This window comes from Gadus chalcogrammus, chromosome 14 (assembly GCF_026213295.1).
Source record: "Gadus chalcogrammus isolate NIFS_2021 chromosome 14, NIFS_Gcha_1.0, whole genome shotgun sequence".
Lineage (NCBI taxonomy): Eukaryota > Metazoa > Chordata > Actinopteri > Gadiformes > Gadidae > Gadus > Gadus chalcogrammus.
In genome coordinates this window covers 17958121-17981869 of record NC_079425.1, presented here as the reverse complement: position 1 = coordinate 17981869, position 23749 = coordinate 17958121, and the positions used below count along the sequence as shown (strand labels likewise).

The 23749-nt window shown below is 43.2% G+C and overlaps 2 protein-coding genes across 2 annotated transcripts in view; both read left to right on the top strand.

Annotated features, from left to right (window-relative positions):
• The first annotated feature begins 2820 nt into the window (after positions 1-2820).
• On the top strand, positions 2821-5798 carry tmem208 (transmembrane protein 208). Its single transcript, XM_056607685.1, has 6 exons — positions 2821-3046; positions 3621-3716; positions 3974-4033; positions 4167-4303; positions 4446-4530; positions 4679-5798. Exons 1-6 carry the CDS (start codon positions 3041-3043, stop codon positions 4814-4816), a joined length of 522 nt encoding a protein of 173 aa, XP_056463660.1. The 5' UTR covers positions 2821-3040; the 3' UTR covers positions 4817-5798.
• A 9539-nt stretch (positions 5799-15337) lies between these two features.
• Positions 15338-23749, top strand: part of LOC130403943 (mothers against decapentaplegic homolog 6-like) — a 17562-nt gene continuing 9150 nt past the window's right edge. The window contains exons 1-3 of the mRNA XM_056608496.1: positions 15338-16807; positions 17951-18004; positions 18352-18429. Coding sequence (XP_056464471.1) covers positions 16045-16807; positions 17951-18004; positions 18352-18429 — 895 coding nt within the window. The 5' untranslated portion in view covers positions 15338-16044. The remainder of the gene's footprint in view (positions 16808-17950; positions 18005-18351; positions 18430-23749) is intronic.

The window sequence follows — 23749 nt, the reverse complement described above, 5'->3', positions numbered from 1 at the left end:
CATTGCAATGACCTCATGGCAGATCCTACACTGGCTTCAACATTTGGAGTGAAGCGAACGTGTTTACTCAATGATCTACAGTACTTTCATGTTTCTGACAACTATGCTGTAGACATTATGCATGACATATTGGAAGGAGTGGGGCAATTTGAGCTAAAGTTGCTCTTTGGTTACCTCACAGACAACATCATGTCCAAGACAGATGTTTGTAACCGGATATATTCATACAATTATGGCTTTGTTGAGCGAAAAAAACCGACCAACCAGAATCAACTTGGAGCAGACTGGAAACGGCATTGGTCTTAATGCCATTCAGACATTTTGCTTGATCCGGAATATGCCCTTGATATTTGGAGATGTTGTACAAGAAGGAAATGCACACTGGAGACTCTTGCTGCTTCTGTTGCAAATTATGAACATCGTATTTTCTCCAGTCGTTACTGATGGCATGACTGTATGTCTGAAGCATCTCATTGTTGAACATCATCAACTTTTCAAACAGCTTTATCCACATCGCAAACTGATTCCTAAACATCATTTCATGACTCATTATCCCAGGTCCATTCGAAAAATAGGGCCAATTCTTCATGTTTGGACAATGCGATATGAAGCCAAGCATAGGTTTTTCAAGAACACAATCAAAAATTTCAAAAATATAACAAAGTCGTTGGCTAAAAAGCATCAGATGTCTATAGCATTTCATTGGGAATCAACACCTTTCAAAAGTATTGACTGTGGGCCAGTGAAAACCGTTAAGCTCAATGCCATAGAAAATGGTGAGATAATTGCTGAAGAACTACAGGTTGACTTGGACTGTGAAGTTGATGTGACATCTTGGATCACTTGTTTTGGGACAGAATATCGCCCAGGCCTTCTGGTTTGCTCAAACATAGAGGATTTGCCAGTGTTTAGCCTGATAAGAGAAATTTTTTTACTTAATGGAGACTATTTTCTTCTAGCAGAGGACTTTGAAACACTTTGTTTTGCAGAACATTTTCATTCTTTTAATGTGAGACAGGGAAATGACAAAAATATTTCAGTTCTAAAAGTTGATGAGTTGTGCTTGTTTAAGCCATTTGATTTGCAAACAACTTATGGGTTGGACAGAGATGACAAGTATGTGGTGCCTGTGCATGTGTTGCTGTAAGCAACTTGTTGATTGGTTGCCAGGCACACCTTTATTTTCTTTATTTTCTAAACTTTCAAGTTCAAGTTGTTAGTTACATCATCTAAATGTTAAACTAATTTTCATTCTTTTCATGTGAGAGAGGGATATGACAAATGTTTCACTGTTAAAAGTTGACGAGTTGTGCTTGTTCAAGTTGTTCAAGTTGTTGGTTACATAAATGTACAACTAAATATGGTTCTTGATCGAAAAAAATTAAAGTAAATGTATGCACTGTAAAAACAACAACAGCATCAATAAAAATGTTTTCAAGAATCTAATGTGTAGACTATTCATTCATGAAGTGTTGACAATTCACCTCAAAGGTGTTGGTTGTACACCAGTCAGAGTACATTCTCACTCTAGAAGTATTAAATAATCAGCTCTGCGAAGTGCTACAAAGCACTGACTTGGAGTACATATTCTTTCTCTCTGGTGTTCTAGGTTTACACTGCAGGTGTAAGGAAGCACTGAATGAGTGCCCAAAAGTACCACTAATAGAGTACATTTGCACTCTCAAAGTGTTCAAATGTAACTCTAAATTTGGAGTACATATTTTGCACTTCTAACAGTGTTCAGTGAACACTGAACTCTTGGACCTATATGTACCCCGAAGTGAGTGTTACATGTACACCCATAGAGTACCATGTACACTGGGATTTTTGCTGTGCACCAATACAAAATTGCATTTCACCAGCCAATATTAAGGCCGAAACGGAGCAACTGAAGTTATGTTCAAATTAGGCCATTGCTTTTCAATATAGTGATCAAGGTTGTTATTTTCAAGGTTTGTCTCTTTAAATACCTAGAAACTAGATTGCATTTACGATCTCTAAGGACAAAAGTTTCTTGTAATGGTTATTATTACAACTCAAGACGGAGATTTCAATATGAAAGCAAGATATTTACAGATGCAAACATTCCAAATTGTGCCTGCAGTAATCATTATTAAACAGGGACGTTAGCTGCTGCAACTTCTTTATTAGGCCTATTTACTCTGATCTCAATCATAAAATTGAAAAGTAGATTGGTTGGATTCAACAATAACCACTATGCTGTTACTTTGGCTTAACTACGTTTCATTTAAAGATACAACAACAAACAACAACAAAAGAAGGGAGGCAGGGGAAAAGTAAAGAGGTGAACTCATTCATCATTGTATTCATCCATGGGCACGTTGCTTCTCAACTTCCAGCCACTAGATGTCAGTAACACTGCAGCCTGCACTCTTGTCTTTTGAAAAGTGCATGTTTCCATTTTGCCTGTAAGCACCTTCCATGGTGAGCACGACCGCAGGTAGGCATGCGCGCGCACACACACACACACACGCACGCACGCACACACACACACACACACACACACACACACACACACACACACACACACACACACACACACACACACACACACACACACACACACACACACACACACACACACACACACACACACACACACACACACACACACACACACACACACAAACACTTCTGCAGGTTTTCGTAGGAGTCTGTAAGCGTATTTGTTTATGAGCCACTGCTCATCAATGTTTATCTATTTTATTTATCTATTGAATAAAAAAATGGGTGAATCAGGCATTCTTTATATTGTATTTAAATTTGTATATACAATCATATTGCTGTCTTGTTTAGAATGACGAGAATGACGAGGATGACGTGTTGCTGACGAGAAATTCCTGCGCCGGATGTAGTGCATGGAAGGCTAATGCTGATGTGTTACTAGAATTTACAACAGATACAAACTTTTTTGAATTCTAAATGAAACGATAGAAAAGGTTGACCCGATATAGGTCGATGTTCAAAAGTACTTACTACGCCGTCTTGAAGCAAGCGACAGCACTCTGGCGTAGACCAAATGGCAGTAAGTAAACTCAACATTGACTAGTGACCACTTTATGTGAATAATAGCCCCGATTTTTGGCTTATAATTTTACATTGATAGTGCCCATAATGCATGTGTGCGATTGACTGATGATTTAAATGTTGCTGAAAAATGTGTTATCTCATTGAGAAACTCTTACTGTTCAACTAGCTGTTGATCCCAATCCATAATATTTATATTTAACGTTAGTTATTAAATAACCCTCTTCCAGAAGAAACGTCATTAGTCTGGAAGGAATCGTGAGGAAATGTCTTCACGTAAAGATTGTTTGGATGCTTTGTTGTTTTTGTACCTTTTTTATATATTGGATTTACATTGAAATTGCCCTAGTTAAAACATGTATTCTGCAAAAACGTGTATTCTTCCAAAAACAATCGAGTGCATCGAGTCTCGAATTTGACTCCTATCTGCTAGATACGGTATAGCTGCTGATGCTACAGCACAGCTGATTTGGAGAGAATAAAATCAATTGGTTCTGCATAGACTCAAATTTGGATTAGTTGTACCTTGAAAGATCAGTCATCAATATTTAATAACGCTTTTTATTCTTCAGCCCAAAGGTAAAGTTGGCACGAAAGGCAAAAAGCAGATCTATGAGGAGAACGAGTCGACTCTCAAGTTTTATACAAGAGTCATTCTTGGAGCAAATGTAAGCATCCCACATTGTGTTTTGATAATATCTCAAATGTATTACATAATGTAGTTTGTCAGCGATTTTATTCAGATAGTAGGCCAACGTTTCTTCGCCCAGTTAGAGAAAAAAAACATGAATTAGAAATCCTCTGTAATTAAGTGATCTTTGGTTATCTTTATGATTTATGTGTTATGTTATATACTTAATCTGTTACCAAAAAATCTTAAAATACACTGCTGTTTATACTCTCTCACACTCGCTCTCTCTTTCAGGCAATTTATGCTGCTATAAACATTGTGGTGTTCTACAGCTCATCCACGTTTTGGACATGGGTGAGTGCAACCCTCAAGTTAATGTTATGCCTTCCCTCTAGTGTCAATGTATTTTAATTACGTTTTTTTTCTTTGCATTTTACAAAACTAACTATACGTTCTTCCAAATACATTGGGCGCTCGTTCCCTCTAGCTGCTGCTGGCGTTTGCGCTGGCCGTGTATATCGGGAGCTACCGATCCATGTCGGCCATGGCCAAGCCAGTATTTGGGGAGGATGGAAGTCTGTTGGACGGAGGAATAGATTTAAATATGGAACAGGGCATGGCTGAGTGAGTGCTCCCTGACACACTTTCACAGATGTTTGAGTGACATGTGGTCGTGAGGAGATAGATGTTAGGACCTCTGCTCAACAAGTTTCCTTTCAGTTCACTCGTTTTGTCATTTGTTACTTAGTTACTTTTTTTGTTTCAGGCACTTGAAGGATGTCGTTCTCCTCACGGCAATTGTACAAGTTCTTAGCACCATCTCGTCCTACTTCTGGTATCTCTGGCTGCTGGTAAGTTCATTTTACAGGCTAGGATTCCTTTGAAGCAGATTTTCAAACAACTTGAAACATTCAATATATATATATGTGTATATTTGTGTGTGAAAATGTTTGTTTGTATGTGTGTATATGTGTTTGTCTGACGGTTGGTTTGTTGCAGGCACCAGCCCGGGCGCTACACCTACTGTGGGTTAACATCCTGGGTCCCTGGTTCTCGACCGACGCTCCCTCAGCCCCAGAGGAAGTCAATGAGAAGAAGCAGAGACGGCAGGAGCGCAGGCAGATGAAAAGATTCTGACCCCAACTCCCTCCTTTTAGAGCAGACTGAGCAGTATTTGGCTGTTTTTATATATACTGAATCTAATGTACAGACAGCAAGGAACCCATAAGTTATTCAGGTGGACATTTTGATATGTAATTTAAAAGAAAAAAACAACAGTACAAATTAAATGATATAATGTAACTATTGTATTAAAATGAAATCTATTTCTGCTTTCTCCTTAAATAAGTCATTGTTTTTCTTGGTCAAATGTACAATCTAAAATCGGCTTCATTTAGTAAATGTTTTGGTGCACTGCATACATACCTCTAAATAGCACAGAGTCTTGACAGGCACTCCACTGCTCTTGATATGTATCTGAACACCGCTGAATCATTTCAGCATTTGCATCCTTTTGTCATCACTTTTAAATATGGACAGCAACTTTTGTGAACTCCTGCGAAGATGAGTTAGTGTACAGAAATAGTTTTTATGTTGCTTCCATTTTGTCATGAGTATTTTTTTCTTTTAATACAATATCAAATAATGAATTGCCAATTCTCGTGTTTTTCGTTCAAGGCTTGTCTTTCATAGCGCCTTCAGTCATTCTTTCAGACTTCTGGCTAATGACCTGTATTATTTGATGTTCATATTCCATATTTCTTTCTTTTTTTACTACACTGTTTTTTAACTCCTTAGTAATGTTAAATTCCCCTTAAGAGATAATCTTTGGGAATGGCGTGTATGCTACGCTTACTGTAAGGTCTGTACTTTTGGGTTATTCCAATCAAATTATTTCCTCTCACTTCATTTGACTTTTCCTGAATGGTTTTCCCCTATTCCTTTACCTTTTCATTCTTTGCCTTGGGGATGGGTATTCTTGTATGAAAAACAATAAATCAACTACACCTTAAAGCTTGCTCCATGAGTAAATTATACTTGAAAAGTGACCACTATCAGGTTCCTAGTTTAGTGATGGAATGATAGTGACAGGGGGGATATTACCTCATGGGTAGCCAGGGTTTACACTGGCAATGCTACCATTAAAAGCATGATCCTTTCCAGTTGTCTTTTTGCTCCCATCTGCCTGCCAAGTTGCAATGCTTAATAGGTTTAAGGGAAGCCAACGCTGCAACGCTGTCTCTTTTGTAGCGTTCCATCCTATTGACAAACAATTCTGAATGTAATCACAAGATCTCTTTCCTCATCTTGTGATTACAATTGGCTTAAATTCTTCAACGACCAACAACTAAGACATTCCATTGGTGGTTGCTGTTTTAGATCATACCTTCATTATCATAAGCAACCAAACAAAGTGCCTATGATCTGGCAGAGATGTTGCAACGGTATTATATTTCTTTGGCAGTAGTAGTCTGCTAGCCATCGAGTCATAGCTGTAGGTCATATGAAACTGAAACAAAGTAATACTGAGGCATGACATCGTGTTTGAACAATTAGGGGGAAATGGCGTGATCTCTCCCTAAAGAATTAATTGAGACTGACACATTAATAAACATACTGAATTGCAAAAGACAGGCCATTTTATAACGACTTTGTTTGGGGGGAAGGGTTTAAGTATTTTCTAATGCTCATGTGCAGCCAATGTAAAGCCAAACAGTAACCATAATCCCATTGACTCATAGGTTAGTTGGTTCTTTCAGTGCTGAGCTAAACAGCGCAAATGAAAATGACTGACTGAAGATGAAGAGTACCTACCCAACACCCAACTAAGAAAAAAGTGAATCAAACATTTTCATCAAGTTATCATATTTTGGCTACCAAAAGCTGATGGCTGTTTGCCTGGCAGGGAACTTCTTCAAGTTAGATATGGGGGGTGTTATGATGTTACTGAATAAATTGCTATTTACAGTAAGTTATTAAAAATTATTGTTTTTTAAACGTGATAAATAAATAACAAATAGATAAATATACGTACAAGTATAAGTACTTTAAAAGACTATGCATAATTCAAAAAGTCTCCTTTTATAAACTCTCATACTCTTTCTCTGATACTTGTTTTTAGAAGAATGTCAACAATCCCATATGCCTTGGTAGAAAAGGACAGCTTTAACTTTGAAAATGACAGCTTTTACTTTGAAAATGACAGCTTTTACTTTGAGTGGCCCCTGGCATCCCTTCCTCCCCCCGCTCGGCCCTGTGGCTCTATACTGTCTGTATTATAGGCCCTGTGGCTCTATACTGCCTGTATTATAGGGTTAGAAACAAAGTTACCAAAATTAGAGCTGCACGGTATCAAGTTGTCGGGGCCAATTCCAGTTGTGGGCTGTGAGCGGGACCACGTTGCAGTGTAATTTCGCACTCAGGCAACTCACATAACCTCCTCCAATCACAGCTGAGCTCACCCACGGATTTGTTTTTATTCCTCCCTGAATCTGCAAGTATTGTTATCATCTACTGATGTTTCTTGAAAATTAGTAACAGAATTATACTGTCTTTACTTTAAACCTTTACTGGTAACCTTCAAAGGTATGCATACAGTTTTCTTATTCTTCTTTTTTTGTGTGTTTCTCAATATCCAAATGCCAAAGTTAAAAAAAATGACTGAGAGTGTGTGTGTGTGTGTGTGTGTGTGTGTGTGTGTGTGTGTGTGTGTGTGTGTGTGTGTGTGTGTGTGTGTGTGTGTGTGTGTGTGCGTGTGCGCGCGTGCGTGCGTGCGTGCGTGTGTGTGTGTGTGTGTGTGTTTGTGTGTGAGGGATGCTCAGACAGAGACGTGCTGCAGTTGTGCTGCCAGAGTCAAGGACACATGGCCGCAATCTCATGTCCTTTTTGACCCCGGGAGCTGGAGACAAAACAGGAAAAGGAGGGAATGTGTGTGTGTAGGTGGGTGTGTGGGTGTGTCTGAGTGTGTGTGTTGGGGGGGGGTTCTAACCTTCGACCCTTGAACTATCGCGCTCTTTACCTTTGAAGTCCCCAGGGGAGAATCACATTCAATTACGTGCAATACAACGCACGTTACCATGGATATCATGCCTGTGCTACAGATGGAGCTCCCTACACTTGAAACGGGACTTTAACATATGATTTTAACTAGAGTTTAGTTTTAGTTTAATGTAATTTGTTTTTAACATGAACTATGAACAACTACACAGCTTTTTATGAACCAGAGGAAGGAATTTCCACCCCCATGCCTTCTTCCCTCTCTGTTTCCGTTTCTCAAAGGTGCTTTTCTCTGTGGAGGGAGCCAATAAATCTACCCATCGAGCATGGGCCTGTATGGTTGTTTGGAACTTTAACTGGAAAAAGTATTGCAAATATATTTGACTTTATATAAACTAGGTGGTTCATGACATCGTATTACCCTTATGGTGTACTTGTTTTGCAAATTATTTTTCAAAGTAGGATTTAAGGACTGATCAAATTGTATAAGTCTTTATCAAATGAAACCAAATGACAGAAAACATTACTGCGTGTGTACGTGCATGTGTGTGTGTGTGTGTGTGTGTGTGTGTGTGTGTGTGTGTGTGTGTGTGTGTGTGTGTGTGTGTGTGTGTGTGTGTGTGTGTGTGTGTGTGTGTGTGTGTGTGTGTGTGTGTGCGCCTGCACGCTTGTGCCACTCTTCTAAGAATGAAGAGAAGGAATCAAATAGCCGATTTGTTTAGGAAATCCTATAGCTTTGTTATGACAAGCCTATAGCTCTACCTTCCCTGAGCCGGCTGGTGGCCTTGGATCCTCTTCCTGCTTTCCGATTAGAACCACAGTCACAACCACATTGAATGCCCTCATCACCATGGGTAACCATCGTTGTTTGATACTTACACTTTAAGTGACTTGTTCCTCCCGGGGCTAGAATCTGTTGTGTTCTTTCCCAGTAAACATCTAACAATCAGTTTGGAAAAACTAGAATGAAATTCAGATGTAAATGGTTAGAAACTGATTATTTTGGGTTTGTCTTTACATTTCCCATCCCTGTCAATTTGTATTAACATGAAGTTGAGTGAAGAAAGGCGTAAACATTGAACATGGCTCTTGGACCTTTCATGTCATTTCAATACAAAACCAATGACATATGTTGTCAAGCATTTCATTTGCTACACTTTTCGACCAAAGTTTTGGATCCATGGCTGCAATGTTTTTGCAGTTTAGCAATAAAATAGCTTTTGTCCTTGTACGCCCATGAGGACTCATCATCTAACTAAAATGGTGCCATGGTCTAAGACTCCAGCATACAGGGGCTGCATTACTGTTCTCGATATCTCCATTGTTCCACCGTTCCAATTGTCGAATTGCTAAAGATGCTCGACACGAAGCTCATATGGCCGCTGATTCATGTTGGGGCCAGAGGAATCATAAGACAATCTTTGGTGACATCACCAGACATTAACACATCATGCTACTGTATGGCCACATGTAAAAATGTGGTTGGCTTAGTCTGAAGGTTCGGATCATCAACAGTCATCACATCAATCCACTTTAAATGTGTTGAAGCAGCTTAGCTGTCCCAATCAGTCTCAATTGCACATTTCTCCTACATCGCGACACTGCTAAGCTCGAAGCTTGAGGGATCAAACCTGGGCTTGATCACTCAAGGCTAAGCCCAGTGATCATGTTGAAATGGAGCACGTGTCTCTCCTGTCTGTGGTCACTATTTTAATAAGGTTCCCTTCCTTTTCATTCTGTGGCTTTCCTTGTTTTTTTATTATACTGCCCCCATGTGGTGGAAGTGGAAGCATCATAGAAACAATGCACCAATACAATTTGCGAAATAACATGAAACTAAATAACACAACTAACTAGTTGTGGCCCACGAGTGGCACAGGATAGCACACGCCACAACCCGGCCATTGCAGATGGTTGCAAATCTATACAACACAAAGTTAACATATTAATTAGAATAAAATTGATATATATATGTCCGAAAGGATATATATATCTTATGCACTGTGACAAAAAGTGCTTCCAATAATCTGTCCACAATGTAAGGGTTCCCTTCCCAGACTTATTGTCTGTAGTATTCATTGACAGCCTCATGCCCAGATTTTGATTGACGAGTTTAAATCCTTTTGAAGGCAGGATTCAGCCCTCTAGGTGGCAAATCAGACTTTGTGGGGGGAATTTGCTATTTGCTAACAACAGGCCCACACCTAGCCGGAGCCATATATGGACCCCGGCTCCACACTCACTGCAGCTATCAGATCTAATACCAGGGCTAAAGAATGGTTGGGATTATTTCAATTGATAGAATACAAGTTTCATATAGTGGTCAAAAATTTGAGCAGGGTAAAAGGGGGTGGAATATGGATTTGGTTTGAATTCCAATTTTGGCCAGAGTCTAATTTCCTTTTGGGGCCTTCCTAACATTTTGTCAATAACACATCAGCATGCAAGGTAAAAGGTCGTTTCGAAACATTGCTACATTTGACCTTATACATTTGACCTATGTATTATAAGGTCTTTTCCAGATATGTCATAGTAATCGATACCCTGTAATGACAATCAATCACTTGATATCACAACGTTTGTATTCAAACCGCATTGAAAGGCGGTCATCATTCACTGTTTTGCTTTACACTGCCTTTTAACAATAATCTTAACAAATCTTTAGCCTCAAAATCAAGCATATCTCTTTCAAGGGTAAAATCACTTCATCCATTCATTGTGTCTATTTTTTTACCAACCAAAACCACCCCCTCCTTCTCCTCCTCCTCCTCCTCCTCCTCCTCCTCCTCCTCCTCCTCCTCCTCCTCCTCCTCCTCCTCCTCCTCCTCATCCTCCCGGCCCTAATCCATGCTATTAGTCCTTGTAATGGAGGTCCAGATTAATGGTTAATTTACAGGAAACCCTGTATTGTCGTAAAGTGCTTTCCATAAATTAGTGGCTCAGTTTCTTCGAACGCACTGTCGTCGAGTGGGCGGAGATGAACGAGCTGACTGGAGCGCTCCAGCCATCGCTTGCGTGCCGTGAGAGCAGGATTCCGACGCACAACAGAGAGAGGAAGCAAAATAAATAGCCAGTACTGGGTGGACAAAAAAACAAACATGGACATTCGTTGACAGGGAAGATGAATGTGGGGTTGTTTTCATTGCTTTTTGTTCTGTTTCGAGAGGAGGGGTGATGGTGAGGGAGTATTAGCGTTGGACTGAGAGAGTGCCTGGTAAATTGTACAGCCTTGATTAAGTCTTCCCTTGTTGCCAGAGGATGGGCGTAGGCCCGCCGGAGACCTGACGACAAGAAAGCAATTTCGGAGGGCTTTCTTGGCTACTCTAAACATCCTAATGAGCTCTGCTCACCCCGCTGAATGCTGAATGGGTTCATAAGTTTCATTTCCACTGTTACACTTCCTATTTCACGACTAACTAGGCAATAATATTATGTTGCATGGAGGGAATGAGTGTCTCCCGATGGACCGGCAGGGAAGATTTATGGAATTTGGTGCAGCACATTAAACTACATATATTTTATATTTAATGTTAAATTATCCTAAATCTCGCCCCTATATCTTGAGGAATTGTGGTTCAGTGGGACAGCTGATAAATATTTCAGCTGGCTAATGTTAGGGTCCCTGGCAGGCACTGTCTCCAGACAGGCTTCTAGGACCAGAGATTAGGAGGGCTGCCTGGTGGGGCCCACCTTATCTCCTCCCGCTCTGCATGCTCATAACACTGCCCCCCCAAGTCTCCCCGGACCCACCATCTAAGTGGCTGTGTTTGTGCTTGTGTGTGTGTGTGTGTGTGTGTGTGTGTGTGTGTGTGTGTGTGTGTGTGTGTGTGTGTGTGTGTGTGTGTGTGTGTGTGTGTGTGTGTGTGTGTGTGTGTGTGTGTGTGTGTGTGTGTGTGTTTGTATGTAGCCATGCCTGCCTCTGCTGGTTCAGCCCAGTGTCTGCTGAGCCTCTAGCCTGGTGGAGCACCATTAGGAGAGCACTGGAGCTGATGACATGTTGTTCCTGTGACAGACTCTCTCTCTCTCTCTCTCTCTCTCTCTCTCTCTCTCTCTCTCTCTCTCTCTCTCTCTCTCTCTCTCTCTCTCTCTCTCTCTCTCTCTCTCTCTCTCTCTCTCTCTCTCTCTCTCTCTCTCTCTCTCTCTCTCCCCCTCTCTTTCTCTCTCTATCATGGTCTCTCTATCTCTCCACAGGAGCTGTGGGAGCCCCTGGGTCTATGAGTGGACAGACAGGGAGACGCATGCATTGACAGGGTTTGTTTTGCAAGGAGGTCTGGTGCCGGACACCCTGTCTACTCTTTTACCGGCCTCCACACACACAGACCCCTACGCAAATACTCACGCACACACAAGCATGCAGGCACACACCCACACACACAATATGACAAATAAACGTAATAAACCAAATAAAAACACATACAAACAAACATAGTCAACATAAACACTGACTTGCACATATTAACAGATTAATACCATGGAAAAGCATATGGTCTGACACTGCCACACACACACAGACATACACACAGACGCACACACACATAAACACAGAAACACACATACACAGACACACACATGCTTGGATGGACAACCTATCTCCTCTGAAAGGGAGAGGGAGAAAGGGAAAACCCTCTTTGAAAACAAACCCTCACAGACATTGCACTAACTCCACTGACGCCGTGGCTGGGGAGTGCAGTGTGAGTGCGGCTGAACGCACATTTTCTAGATGCTAATCCACTAGAGATGTTATGTAAATGTCTCATATATCTGTAACAGCTACAGGGTTATTTTAATTGTTATCAACATTACTACAAACACGATGGTTTATCCTTCCTTTAAATTGCTTCCTACTTTTTTATCATGCAGAAAAAGATACTTTGTTTTTCATGAACAGAGATTGTAGAATTCTGCCGGTTGTCAAGGTTATCAGTTTTGTCAATAGTTATTTTGATATTAGTTTCAGGGATTTTTTTCATTTTCATCAATCAATTCTATCTATAGTGTATTCACAATAGATAGATCCTTTCAGCTCCACGTGCCACCCATACTTCCGTTGGCAATAGTTCAACTAATTCAGGTCTTTTGTCAAACAAAACAAGGTGCCCAATTGTTCTTCAGCATGTTGTTTGTGATTCTGATTAGACCTAATCCCACCCTCAACAAATGACCGGACATATGTTGTGGGCAGAACAACAAGAAATGCACACTATTTAAGACCAATGTTTAGATATGTTGGTAGGATATTTTATCCTTCCTTCCTGATACAGAGCAGAGATTAATAATTTGTGTTTAAATCAGCCTTCTGGTCTGTTGCGCAATACGTTGTCATTTTTTGTGTTTTTTATGCCTATATGTATCTATTTTGACACACATGTAGGTATTATGTAACACAAGAACAAGGCCTTAAACTCAGATATGTATGTATGACTCACTTGGTCTCATCTTGATTTCACTTCAGTTATATAATCGTGGTTCATAACAAGACAGTTTGTCTTCATGACAGTTGGTGTTTGGAAGGAAAGCAATACGACTTTGGAGAGGTTCTTGCCGTCAGTTTGACTGCATTACTCAGAGGAACACACTGAACATGTGCCCAGCAAAGGGGACCTGAGGTCTCGGACACACACACACACTCACACACACACACACACACACACACACACACACACACACACACACACACACACACACACACACACACACACACACACACACACACACACACACACACACACACACACACACACACACACACACACACACACACACACAGTCGCGTGCACACACACAGATGCACACACACACAGACACTCACATTCACACAAACACAAACACACACAGACAGACACACACACAAACACACACACACACACACACACACACACACACACACACACACACACACACACACACACACACACACACACACACACACACACACACACACACGTGTATACCTTATACGTGGTGGCAACGGTCACCGTCATCCTGTGCCTCCCAGAAGGTCACATTTTAAAGTTCAATCGTCAACCGGTATTTGTCGTACACTGTTGGGCGGATCCACCGGACACAAAGTCGAGGGTCACATTTGGCCCAGTGACGCGTGCAGTGGCATGACTGGCACGAAGCCAGCAGGGGGATACCCTGAGTTCTCAATCGCTATACTAGTCTGCATCTGTCTTCATCAACGTGTGCACGCCCTTATTTTGGCACAAGCCAGGGGTCTTCACTCATTGCAAAAATGCAACTTTGGAGAGGGCTAGTCATTTAAATGATGTTTGCTGGTTATTATCGATGGAACCGACTGGCCTAAAGGTTTGACTAAGGAACGGAAAATGTTGTATAAGTATAAATACGTATAAATCTATAAAGCTGTTATGCAGACATACACAAAATAAACAGTTAAGTTATGAGTGAGAAGAGTAAAGTTTGCTTTTAGAAAATCCCCTCCATCCTTCCATGAATATAAATAAAACAAAAGAACGATTCTAGAGAACTGGTGGAGAGAAACTCTCTCTCTCTCTCTCTCTCTCTCTCTCTCTCTCTCTCTCTCACTCTCTCTCTCTCTCTCTCTCTCTCTCTCTCTCTCTCTCTCTCTCTCTCTCTCTCTCTCTCTCTCTCTCTCTCTCTCTCTCTCTCTCTCTCTCTCTCTCTCTCTCTCTCTCTCTCTCTCTCTCTATCTCTTTCTTTCTCTTTCTCTCTGTCTGTGGATTCCATGCTTTCTGTTCATTGAACTTACAGGAACTCACAAGGATGCCATTGAATCACCGGCTAATACAACAGTGGAATGTAGATGTTTATATTATTACAGTACACCCCTCCCCCTCCCACCTCGGTTAACACGGTAGGATATGGATGTCTGTAGACCAATGGGGAGGCTCCTTTCCTTGGAGTGGTCCTCGATGAGCGTTCAAAGAATGGGGAGGGTCATTTCCTAAAGCTCCATTTCAACTATTTGACTTCATACAAATAGTTTTTTTTATAATAATGATATTCTCTAGTTACCAAATGTGACACACCAACTCCATGTATATTTTTTTTATACATAAATTGTGAAACTATTAATAAGAGATTAAATTGTGTCAATTTAATTTATTTAAGAATTAAGAGGGTTAAAATCAACCAATTTACATTCATATAAAATATGTCACAGTACACGTGTGTAATAATTTTATTTTTCTTCCTTTGCAAGTAGCCTGGTGTTTTATTCAGTTAACATTTTTATTAAAATCAAATAAAGTGTCCAGGTACTTTTAACATTATATTAAGACTTCATATTTGAAAATTTTGCGTTTCATAGGGGAGAAGAATGATGTAGGCCTAGCGTCAATGTTGCTTCTTTAAGAGTTAAGAAACTTGAAACCATGTTTGCGCAACAATCACTGCGGCTCATAGCCGCCAAAGTGTCTAGACTGGCACATGATGGCGGGAACCAACCAATGGCTCCAGAGCTTTCCTCGGGGGCCCCGCGCGTGTGCGCGCGTGTACGTGCGTGTGTGCGTGCGTGTGTGTGTGTGTGTGTGTGTGTGTGTGTGTGTGTGTGTGTGTGTGTGTGTGTGTGTGTGTGTGTGTGAGTGTGTGGTGTGTGTGTGTGTGTGTTTGGAGAGAGAGAGAGAGAGAGAGAGAGAGAGAGAGAGAGAGAGAGAGAGAGAGAGCATCCGACAAGGAATGACAGGGGAGTGGAGAGTGGAGTCATTCCAGCGCTCTCAACTTCTCAACACGAAATACGTTCCTAGGCACTCCTGTAGGACCTATCGCGATTAACCGCCTTAATCTGGGTTTTGTTTCGTTTCTTCGTTTTTTCACAGGAGTTGTTCTTTTTAACGCGGTGGAAGAAAACATTGGAATGTAAATGTTATCAGGATGACTACAGTTTCAAAGGACTTTGCCGACGAGTCCTGAGCGGATTTTAAGGATCTTTGGTGCCCAAAGCCCAAGAAAAAACGCTTTTTGGATATTTTAGTCTGTCTTTAAATTCCACCTTTTTTTAACGTGCTAATGTACAAGTGACGCATTACTAGCCATGGTTTTTGACTCACAGGGGAAACTGTCGGAGTCTTTGCGGTTTCTCCGCTTTAGTGGAAAAGCTGAGAGAAGTGTGAACTTAATTGGGTGGTCTTCATCGAGTCACTGACGGGTGACTCCGCGCAGAGTTCACGGTGTGCTGTAGTGGCACTGTACTTTAATGAAAAGTATTAGTGAATATTTGTCTCTAATGCTGCGGGTGGGTCATGAATCTATGACCTCCGGCTGCGCATGCTGTGCGCACCGCACACAGACTCCTGTTCTCGTGCGGCGAGTATAAATCCATGAGGAATCTCCCCCGGATCCGAACTGGACCAATACGACACATTCAAAACTGACTAAGTTGTCGTATGTTCAGGTCTAGACGCTCAACTCTTGTACGGCGACTCTGGAGAAGCCGTCTGGTCACCGATAGCGAGGGACGAGATGGAGGCAAACGAGCTGGGGGGGATCAGGACGGGTCCTACGGCCGGGACGCAGAAGACAGTCACAGCGGAGCGGAGCGGCGGCCGGTGACCCGCGAAGTCCGGCCCCTGGGAACTGTTACCGGGGAAGCACACAGTGGACACCTCGGGGACGGCGTCGCGCAGGAGGGCTACCCCTCGGAGCATGAGCGGGGGGGCATGTGTGTCCCGGAGCATCGCTGCTCGCGACGGGGACAGGACAGTGACGGCAGGACGGTGACGTGTTGTGTGTTTAGGGAATGGAACCTCAGACCTCGGCGACCGTACTCGGCCTTAAGGAAAGACGGAGGGGGGTCTTCGTGTCGGTGTTGTCCGAGGCACAAACGCCTCGAGGGAAATACTTTGGGCGAGCAGGAACTCAAGAACATGGTGCACGCACTGTTAAAGAGGTTACGCGAGAATCACCTCGAAGCCTTGCTGAAGGCCATAGAGACCAAAGGGGGACACCCCGGTGAATGTGTTATGATGCCGCAGTCGGACGCTGATATCCAGAGCGCCCCCCAATTTCTACTTTGTAAGCTTTATCGCTGGAACGACCTTCAACCATCGGCCCAGCTGAAGGTGTTGTGCCACTGCAAGAGTTTCCATGCAGTGGACAGCGCGCAGGTGTGCTGCAACCCCTACCACTACAGTCGTTTATGTGGGCCAGGTAAGCTCTCCGAAGACCTAACGTTCACTCTCCAGCGCACCAATAACCTTCCTGATATGACGGACATCACACAATCTTTATGATCATGATAGCGGAAATCCTGTGTTCCTCACACATTTATCAACAAGCAGATTAAATATACCTGCCAGGTGTGGCTAGAGGCAGGACTAGGCCCACTGCTCATGTTGCGGGGTTGATCATGTCACTCTAAAGGGACATCATGTTACATGAGGACGTCGGACCAAGGCTCTATAGCCTTCGTATGAAAGGTGCGTTCTAAGCAATTCCTAAAGTCACTCTGAAATAGGTCTATGTCAACGCATACGCACGCACGCACTCAAGCACGCTCGCGCAGACACATAAACACACACACACACACACACACACACACACACACACACACACACACACACACACACACACACACACACACACACACACACACACACACACACACACACACACACACACACAAAAGAAACACGCTGTTTGGACGTATTTAGTTGTTGTACATTTGGTCTTGCAAAATACTGTTTTAGTATTCATTTTATAATGTCGATGTGCCCAACATTCAGTTTAAACTTGCGCCGAGCTTTGCGCCTATGTCATTCCCTTAAATAGCGTTCTCAAGTTGCACTTAGAGGCCTTCTCTTTGACAAGAAAGTCCTCCTCTTGTTATTTAGGTGAAGGAGTGCCGATAATATACAGTTTGCATACGGCTGGCGCCACACTGACTAGCTGGGTATCTCACTGACTGAGTACTCCGGCAATTACTGGCTTAGCTCTTAAAGGGGCCGTAGCAGTAATGTGGCCAACTTTCCTTGGAACTGCTCTACCAGGAAAGAGACAGCATTTTCACAGACAGTGCTCTTATCCACCTTTCTATCGTATTGGTGCACACTCAAACTATGTCTTGTCCAGGGTATTCAACTAACAATTGAATACCCTTATGTGTGTGTGAGTATGTGTTCCAAAAATAAGGTGAGCAGAGTACACAATCATTTAGCACAAATTAGTTTATCTGCAAGTAATGCATTTTGTTGCGGGACATGAGATTGTTGCACCTTACTGTCGCTTACTTGACCACGTATCCCTCAGCATCCAGGGTAATAAATGTTTCGAATTTTTCCCTGTATCTTCTAGAATCACCTCCTCCCCCATACTCTGTGTCCCATTCAGATGCACACAAGCCACTGGGTGAGTTCCAAAGCATGCAAGCCACAACACAGAGTGGAGCGGATATCATCAGGTCTCATTAAAGTCCTTTACCCATAAACGCAACAGTCAAATCTGTCGCCAAGATTAAGCTGCGATGCTGTTTTTGCTTTGGGTTTATCCTCAAGATGTTTCTCTTTTTGAAAGTGGGTCAACAAAATCCAATATTCCTAGTATCCATTGCAGTTTATCATGGTATGGAGATATGCTCTAGGTGGATAATGTGATAAAACAGGACAAGACTAGGCTAATAGACAACCTGGCTTGATGTACATCTTGTTTACATCTGCTTTGTGTGTTTTTGTGTGTGTCTGTTTCCATTTCACCAGAATCAACTCAGTCTTACACTGAAACTGTACCCCTACATCACAACAACCACCCTCAAGTCCCCCCCAGAGACTACACTGGTGAGTACCCCCCACCCCCATGTCAACACTGGGCTGCTGCAACCACCTAGCTCCACCACACCATCTCCACACACACACACACACACACACACACACACACACACACACACACACACACACACACACACACACACACACACACACACACACACACACACACACACACACACACACACACACACACACACACACACACACACACACACACACACGATATTATGGTCTGCTTCCTGTCTCAATGTAATTTGCATTTTCCAAGGTTATTACGCTGTGCTTTGCTTGCTAATTTGAGTTAATATTAAGGAGGACCCAATAAATACAGTGTATAAAGCTTCTTTTGTCAGGGAGAAACATGCAATGGTGCTGCAGGAGGGTCCCTCTTTCAATGTTTAGATGCAGCCCCCCCCCCCCCCCCCCCCCCCCCCCCCCCCCACACACCACACACACACACACACACACACACACACCACACACACACACACACACACACACACACACACACACACACACACACACACACACACACACACACACACATGCACACATACACATACACATTTCTCTCCTCAATCTCCCCTCCTTTTTTACCCTCCCAGCAAAATATTTCACTTGGACTAAAGTGCAATGAGATCCCTGTGCATGCCTCCAGCAGTCCCCCCTTCTCCCGCTGCACTCATACGTCCCCCCTCCCCCCTTCTCCCCTGCACTCAACCATCCCCCCACCCTGCTTCTCCCTCTTTCTTCCTCTCCAATCCTTTCATTCCTGCTGGCAGTTGAGCAGTGGAAAGAGGTTGGCATTTTGGGAAAAGTAGAGGGGGGAGAGGTTGTGGGGGAGAGAGAGGGGGGGTAGTTTAGGGGCTATGATGAGGCAGAGGTGGAGAGTGTCCATGTGTGCATGTGACTTTGCGTGTAGGTGTATTTGTGTGTGTGTGTTTGTGTGGATGATTGTGTGTTGTGTGTGTGTGTTTGTGTGTGTGTGTGTGTGTGTGTGTGTGGTGTGTGTGTGTGTGTGTGTGTGTGTGTGTGTGTGTGTGTGTGTGTGTGTGTGTGTGTGTGTGTGTATGTTCGTGTGGCGTACACACATGTGCATGCAAAAATATATTTTTCTATGTGTGCATGTGCGTGCCGTGTGTGTGTGCATATGTGTGTGTGTGTGTGTGTGTGTGTGTGTGTGTGTGTGTGTGTGTGTGTGTGTGTGTGTGTGTGTGTGTGTGTGTGTGTGTGTGTGTGTGTGTCTGTGTGCATGTTTGTGTGGCTTGTCACTGGACAGGAAACTCTCGCCTCAGGATGATGAAACTGGAGTTTTATTTGTTTACATGCTGGGGTCTGTTGAGGGGCTCCTGGGGTCGGGTTGAGGGGTCCTCGCCGTGTTGAGAGACGCAGACTCCATCAAGCCCTCCTGGCCCTTGGGGAGGGCGGGCGGGCGGGCGGGGATGAAAGGGAACCAGTCCCCATAAAGCCTATGAAGTCAGGGAACCTTGGGGCACACAGCGGCGTTTTGTTTAGTCTGAGGAAACAGTAACACGCCGTTCTCCTCTCAGAGTTTCTGGGTTTGTTTTTTAGATGGGGGGAGGGGTGGGGGTGGGGGAGGGGGGTGGGGGGTTCAGGTCCACGTTCATTAAGGTTTCGTGTTATTCTGGTGGGGTTTTTTTGACGATGATGTCGCAGTAATTCAAGTTAAGGTTTAACAGGCCAACGCTTTTCCGTGTACCTCCCTTGTCGGTTGAGTCATGGTCAGGCTCTCTAAAGTAATCTTTCCATTCATTGTGTTCCATAAGTAAACAGTTCAATGGTTGTTTATTGCATTTGCTGGTGAGGTTTATTCAGCCTCATTCAGAGCTGCTCAGAGGTATCATTGTGTGCGGCCGAGATTGTGAAACTTGTTAGTGGAAGAATAAGCGTATGAACTTCCAAAGCTTGAAGTTCAACCGTAACTTTATTCAATTTTGGAAGCACGTCCAATCTAATGTCACGCTGTGTTGTAGTTTGTGGGGATAGCGTGGGCTCCACGTTTACAGTGCTGTGAGCTGCATGAGAGGAGAATGATCCGATCAGGACGTGTGTTTGTGTTAGTGTTATGTTTGAGTGTGTGTAGGCGTGTGTGTTTGTGTGTGTGTGTGTGTGTGTGTGTGTGTGTGTGTGTGTGTGTGTGTCTGTGTGTGTGTGTGTGTGAGTGTGTGTGTGTGTGTGTGTGTGTGTGTGTGTGTGTGTGTGTGTGTGTGTGTGGTCTTATGCTCCCCTGTATCAACACACAAGAGTACTCAGGCCAGATCATTGGGTTTGTCGTCTGTAGTTAAGAATGAGCACAAGCTAAACAAATGTCAGAAGCTTCTTCCATAAAATACTGCCTGGATTTAGTTTGTGTCCCGCAAAGTGATGGACTAGAACCATCTAACTCTCTTTCTGGTCCCACTTTAAATACAACACCAGGAAATACTGAAGCTATCCCTTAAATACTTGCTGACGGTTTGTTTATCAAATCACCTAATTTCTGCATGTATATTCCCCCTCCCTGTGCTTCAAGCTTACTGTTTGGTGGTATCAGGGTGTGGTCCATGCATACCTATTTGGCCCCTTTATCATTCAATCAGTTAGCATTCCCCCTGCAACCACAGCAAAGCCCTATCTTTTGAAATTTAAATGTCTGTTTGAAGCCACGGGGGGATTATATCTCAGATGTCGTGCTGTCCACAACAAAACATAGGTCACTGTGCTGCTTATTGTTGTGTGTGTGTGTGTGTGTGTGTGTGTGTGTGTGTGTGTGTGTGTGTGTGTGTGTGTGTGTGTGTGTGTGTGTGTGTGTGTGTGTGTGTGTATGTGTGTTGTATGTGTTTGTGTGTATGTGTGAGACAGAAAAAAGGAGGAATGTCTTACTCCTAGATAAGATCAACTTGCAAAGACTAACATATCAGGACAAAGACACACACACACACAGACACGCACACGCACACACACACACACACACACACACACACACACACACACACACACTCACTCACACTCACACTCACACTCACATACACACATACAAACAAACACACTTCATGTGACATTATTTGTTCAATCTCAAATTGATACAGGATTTTTCCATATATTTAACAATATATACAATCCTCAGACAACGCTGTAGAACTATTGGCTCAGCGTTGAATATAAAGCCCTATATCCACAATGTAACAAGGCCAATGTTAAACGGTGTGCAATGACTTGACAAAGTGCCAGTGAGCTCACAGCTCAGGCCCAGTGAAAGGGGATCATTGAGCGAGTTATGGTCTTCGCGGTATTGTGTGCAGGAGGAGCCGGGGGTGTGTGTCTGTGTGTGTGTGTGCTTTGAGGTGGGGGGGGGGGGGGGGGGGGGGGGGTTAAGAACGCCAATAGCTCACGGTGGTTTAGACCCATAATAGTGTCATTAATGTCAACGCCGCGCGTCCTGCTCATCTCGCCTAATCAGTCTGGTCGCACCGTGTCACCGGGGTCACCGGGGTCACGACTTCTGGAACTCATGACGAAGGCCAGAAATGTGGCCAATGTCCTGTTGTGACGCTCTGAAGTTGGCATTACGCTCTCAACTCCCCGAAAGGCGGACATGAGCCGTTCCAAGAGGGAGAGGCCGGTGGGAGACCACTCCTCCGGGTCTGGTCTCGGTCAGTAATCATATTTTGGTGGGCTTGTTTGTTTAAGCCCAAGCAAAGTATCAGCCAAACATCCTGTCTTGGAGCCCCAGTCTGCTGCACTCTCCTGCAGCATTAACCCCATGAATCGGCCCTTTGACTGATGGGGCACAGCCCAGGAATGCTGGGAAATTGGGAAGGTGAGGGGGAGGTGGGGGAGGAGGGGGGGGGGAGGAGAGGGTTGAGGCCGAGGCAAAGGGTCTTAGCGTACAGGGGGTTGTTGGTGGTGGGGGAGGTTGCTGGGGACGGGAGTTTGCCGTCAAGAGTGGAATTGGATCCATGTTCGAGCATATCGCCGCTAATACGTGCAGAAAGTTGGAGCCTACAGCACAGCTTTTGGGTAGATTGTCGGGGGGGAAAAATAAATACAAGTTTTATCAATGCGTTGTTTTTGTGGACTTCTGTGTGTGTTGCTGGCGAGGGGGAAATGGCCAGAGGCCTGTAATGCTCACACAGTGACATGTTTTGAAAGCAGGCTTGGTAAATGATCTACTGGCTGCTTTGAGTTCAAGCTCACATGTTCCAAAGGAAACCTCTCTGATTGGCTACACTTTCGTCTAAAGCATTAATCTTAAACTTCATTACACTGATATCCGTGAAATGCATGGTTTATTCAAGTTCATGGGGAAAAAAGTATTGGAGACTATTTGGATTATTTATTTTTTACATAATTTAACATAATGTATACTACATTAAGAAAGAAAAAAAATCACGTCACACAATCTATAAGTTATGATTGTTTGGTAACGTGGTGCAACACTCCCTCCTATGTCTCCCAGAGACACATTAGACTTCGGAATTCCACATGGAATGCTGGCCCATTAACTGCTGGCCATTTCCTTCACATAGTTTCCATCACGGTGAGCTTATTCACCAGGGAAAACACTGGGAGCACTAGGAAGCAAAGCATGCCTTACTGAGAGTGCTATGACTTTGGATGCCTTTAGTTCTACTTCTACTGCTACTGCTACTACTACTACTGCTACACATGCATGCATACACAAACACAAACGCACACGCGCATGCACACACGCAGACACACAAACCCCTCATTCCACTCATGTTTGCTATACTTAAACTATGCATCCCATACATTACCTTTGTGAAAAATATAAGTTGACCATTTGGTTTTACAATTTGTGTTTAATTTCAAGTATATTAGAGGTTTGATACTAAACAATCAAGCACCTCAGTTGCATTCCAATCACTGTCATCAAGTCAGCCGGTTACGTATTGATGCATTTGTGTTGTAGATTGAGCCTGAATTCGAGGGAAACATAGCAAACACAAGGCACTCATAAAATGTTCTTACACCCAGTTAAGCAGCTTGCTGCCTGCAGCTTGCGCGAGCTTAGTTCTACATCCACTAACAGAAAAACGTTATTCAGTTGCATGTTAAATATTATATAATGTTTGATCAGCTGTTGGACTTATTAATAAAATCAGCGACACTCAAAGGAGACAAGCAGCCATTAATGAAAATTGAATGCAGCCTTGGTTGTCCATTGCTGATGTAAAGTTTATAGCAGCCGTTGCATCTTGCATCCTCCATTTGTACTCGGTTTGTTGTGAAAGATTCATAAAAGAAAAGGATTTGTATCAAAACTTTGTGTCCGTTATTTTGTTTTTTTTCGCAACATCTCAGAAGA

Coding starts and splice junctions, on each gene's coding strand:
- tmem208 (XM_056607685.1), top strand. Junction 3,717..3,973: donor GAGTCATTCTTGGAGCAAAT/GTAAGCATCCCA, acceptor TCTCTCTTTCAG/GCAATTTATGCTGCTATAAA. Junction 4,304..4,445: donor ATGGAACAGGGCATGGCTGA/GTGAGTGCTCCC, acceptor TTTTTGTTTCAG/GCACTTGAAGGATGTCGTTC.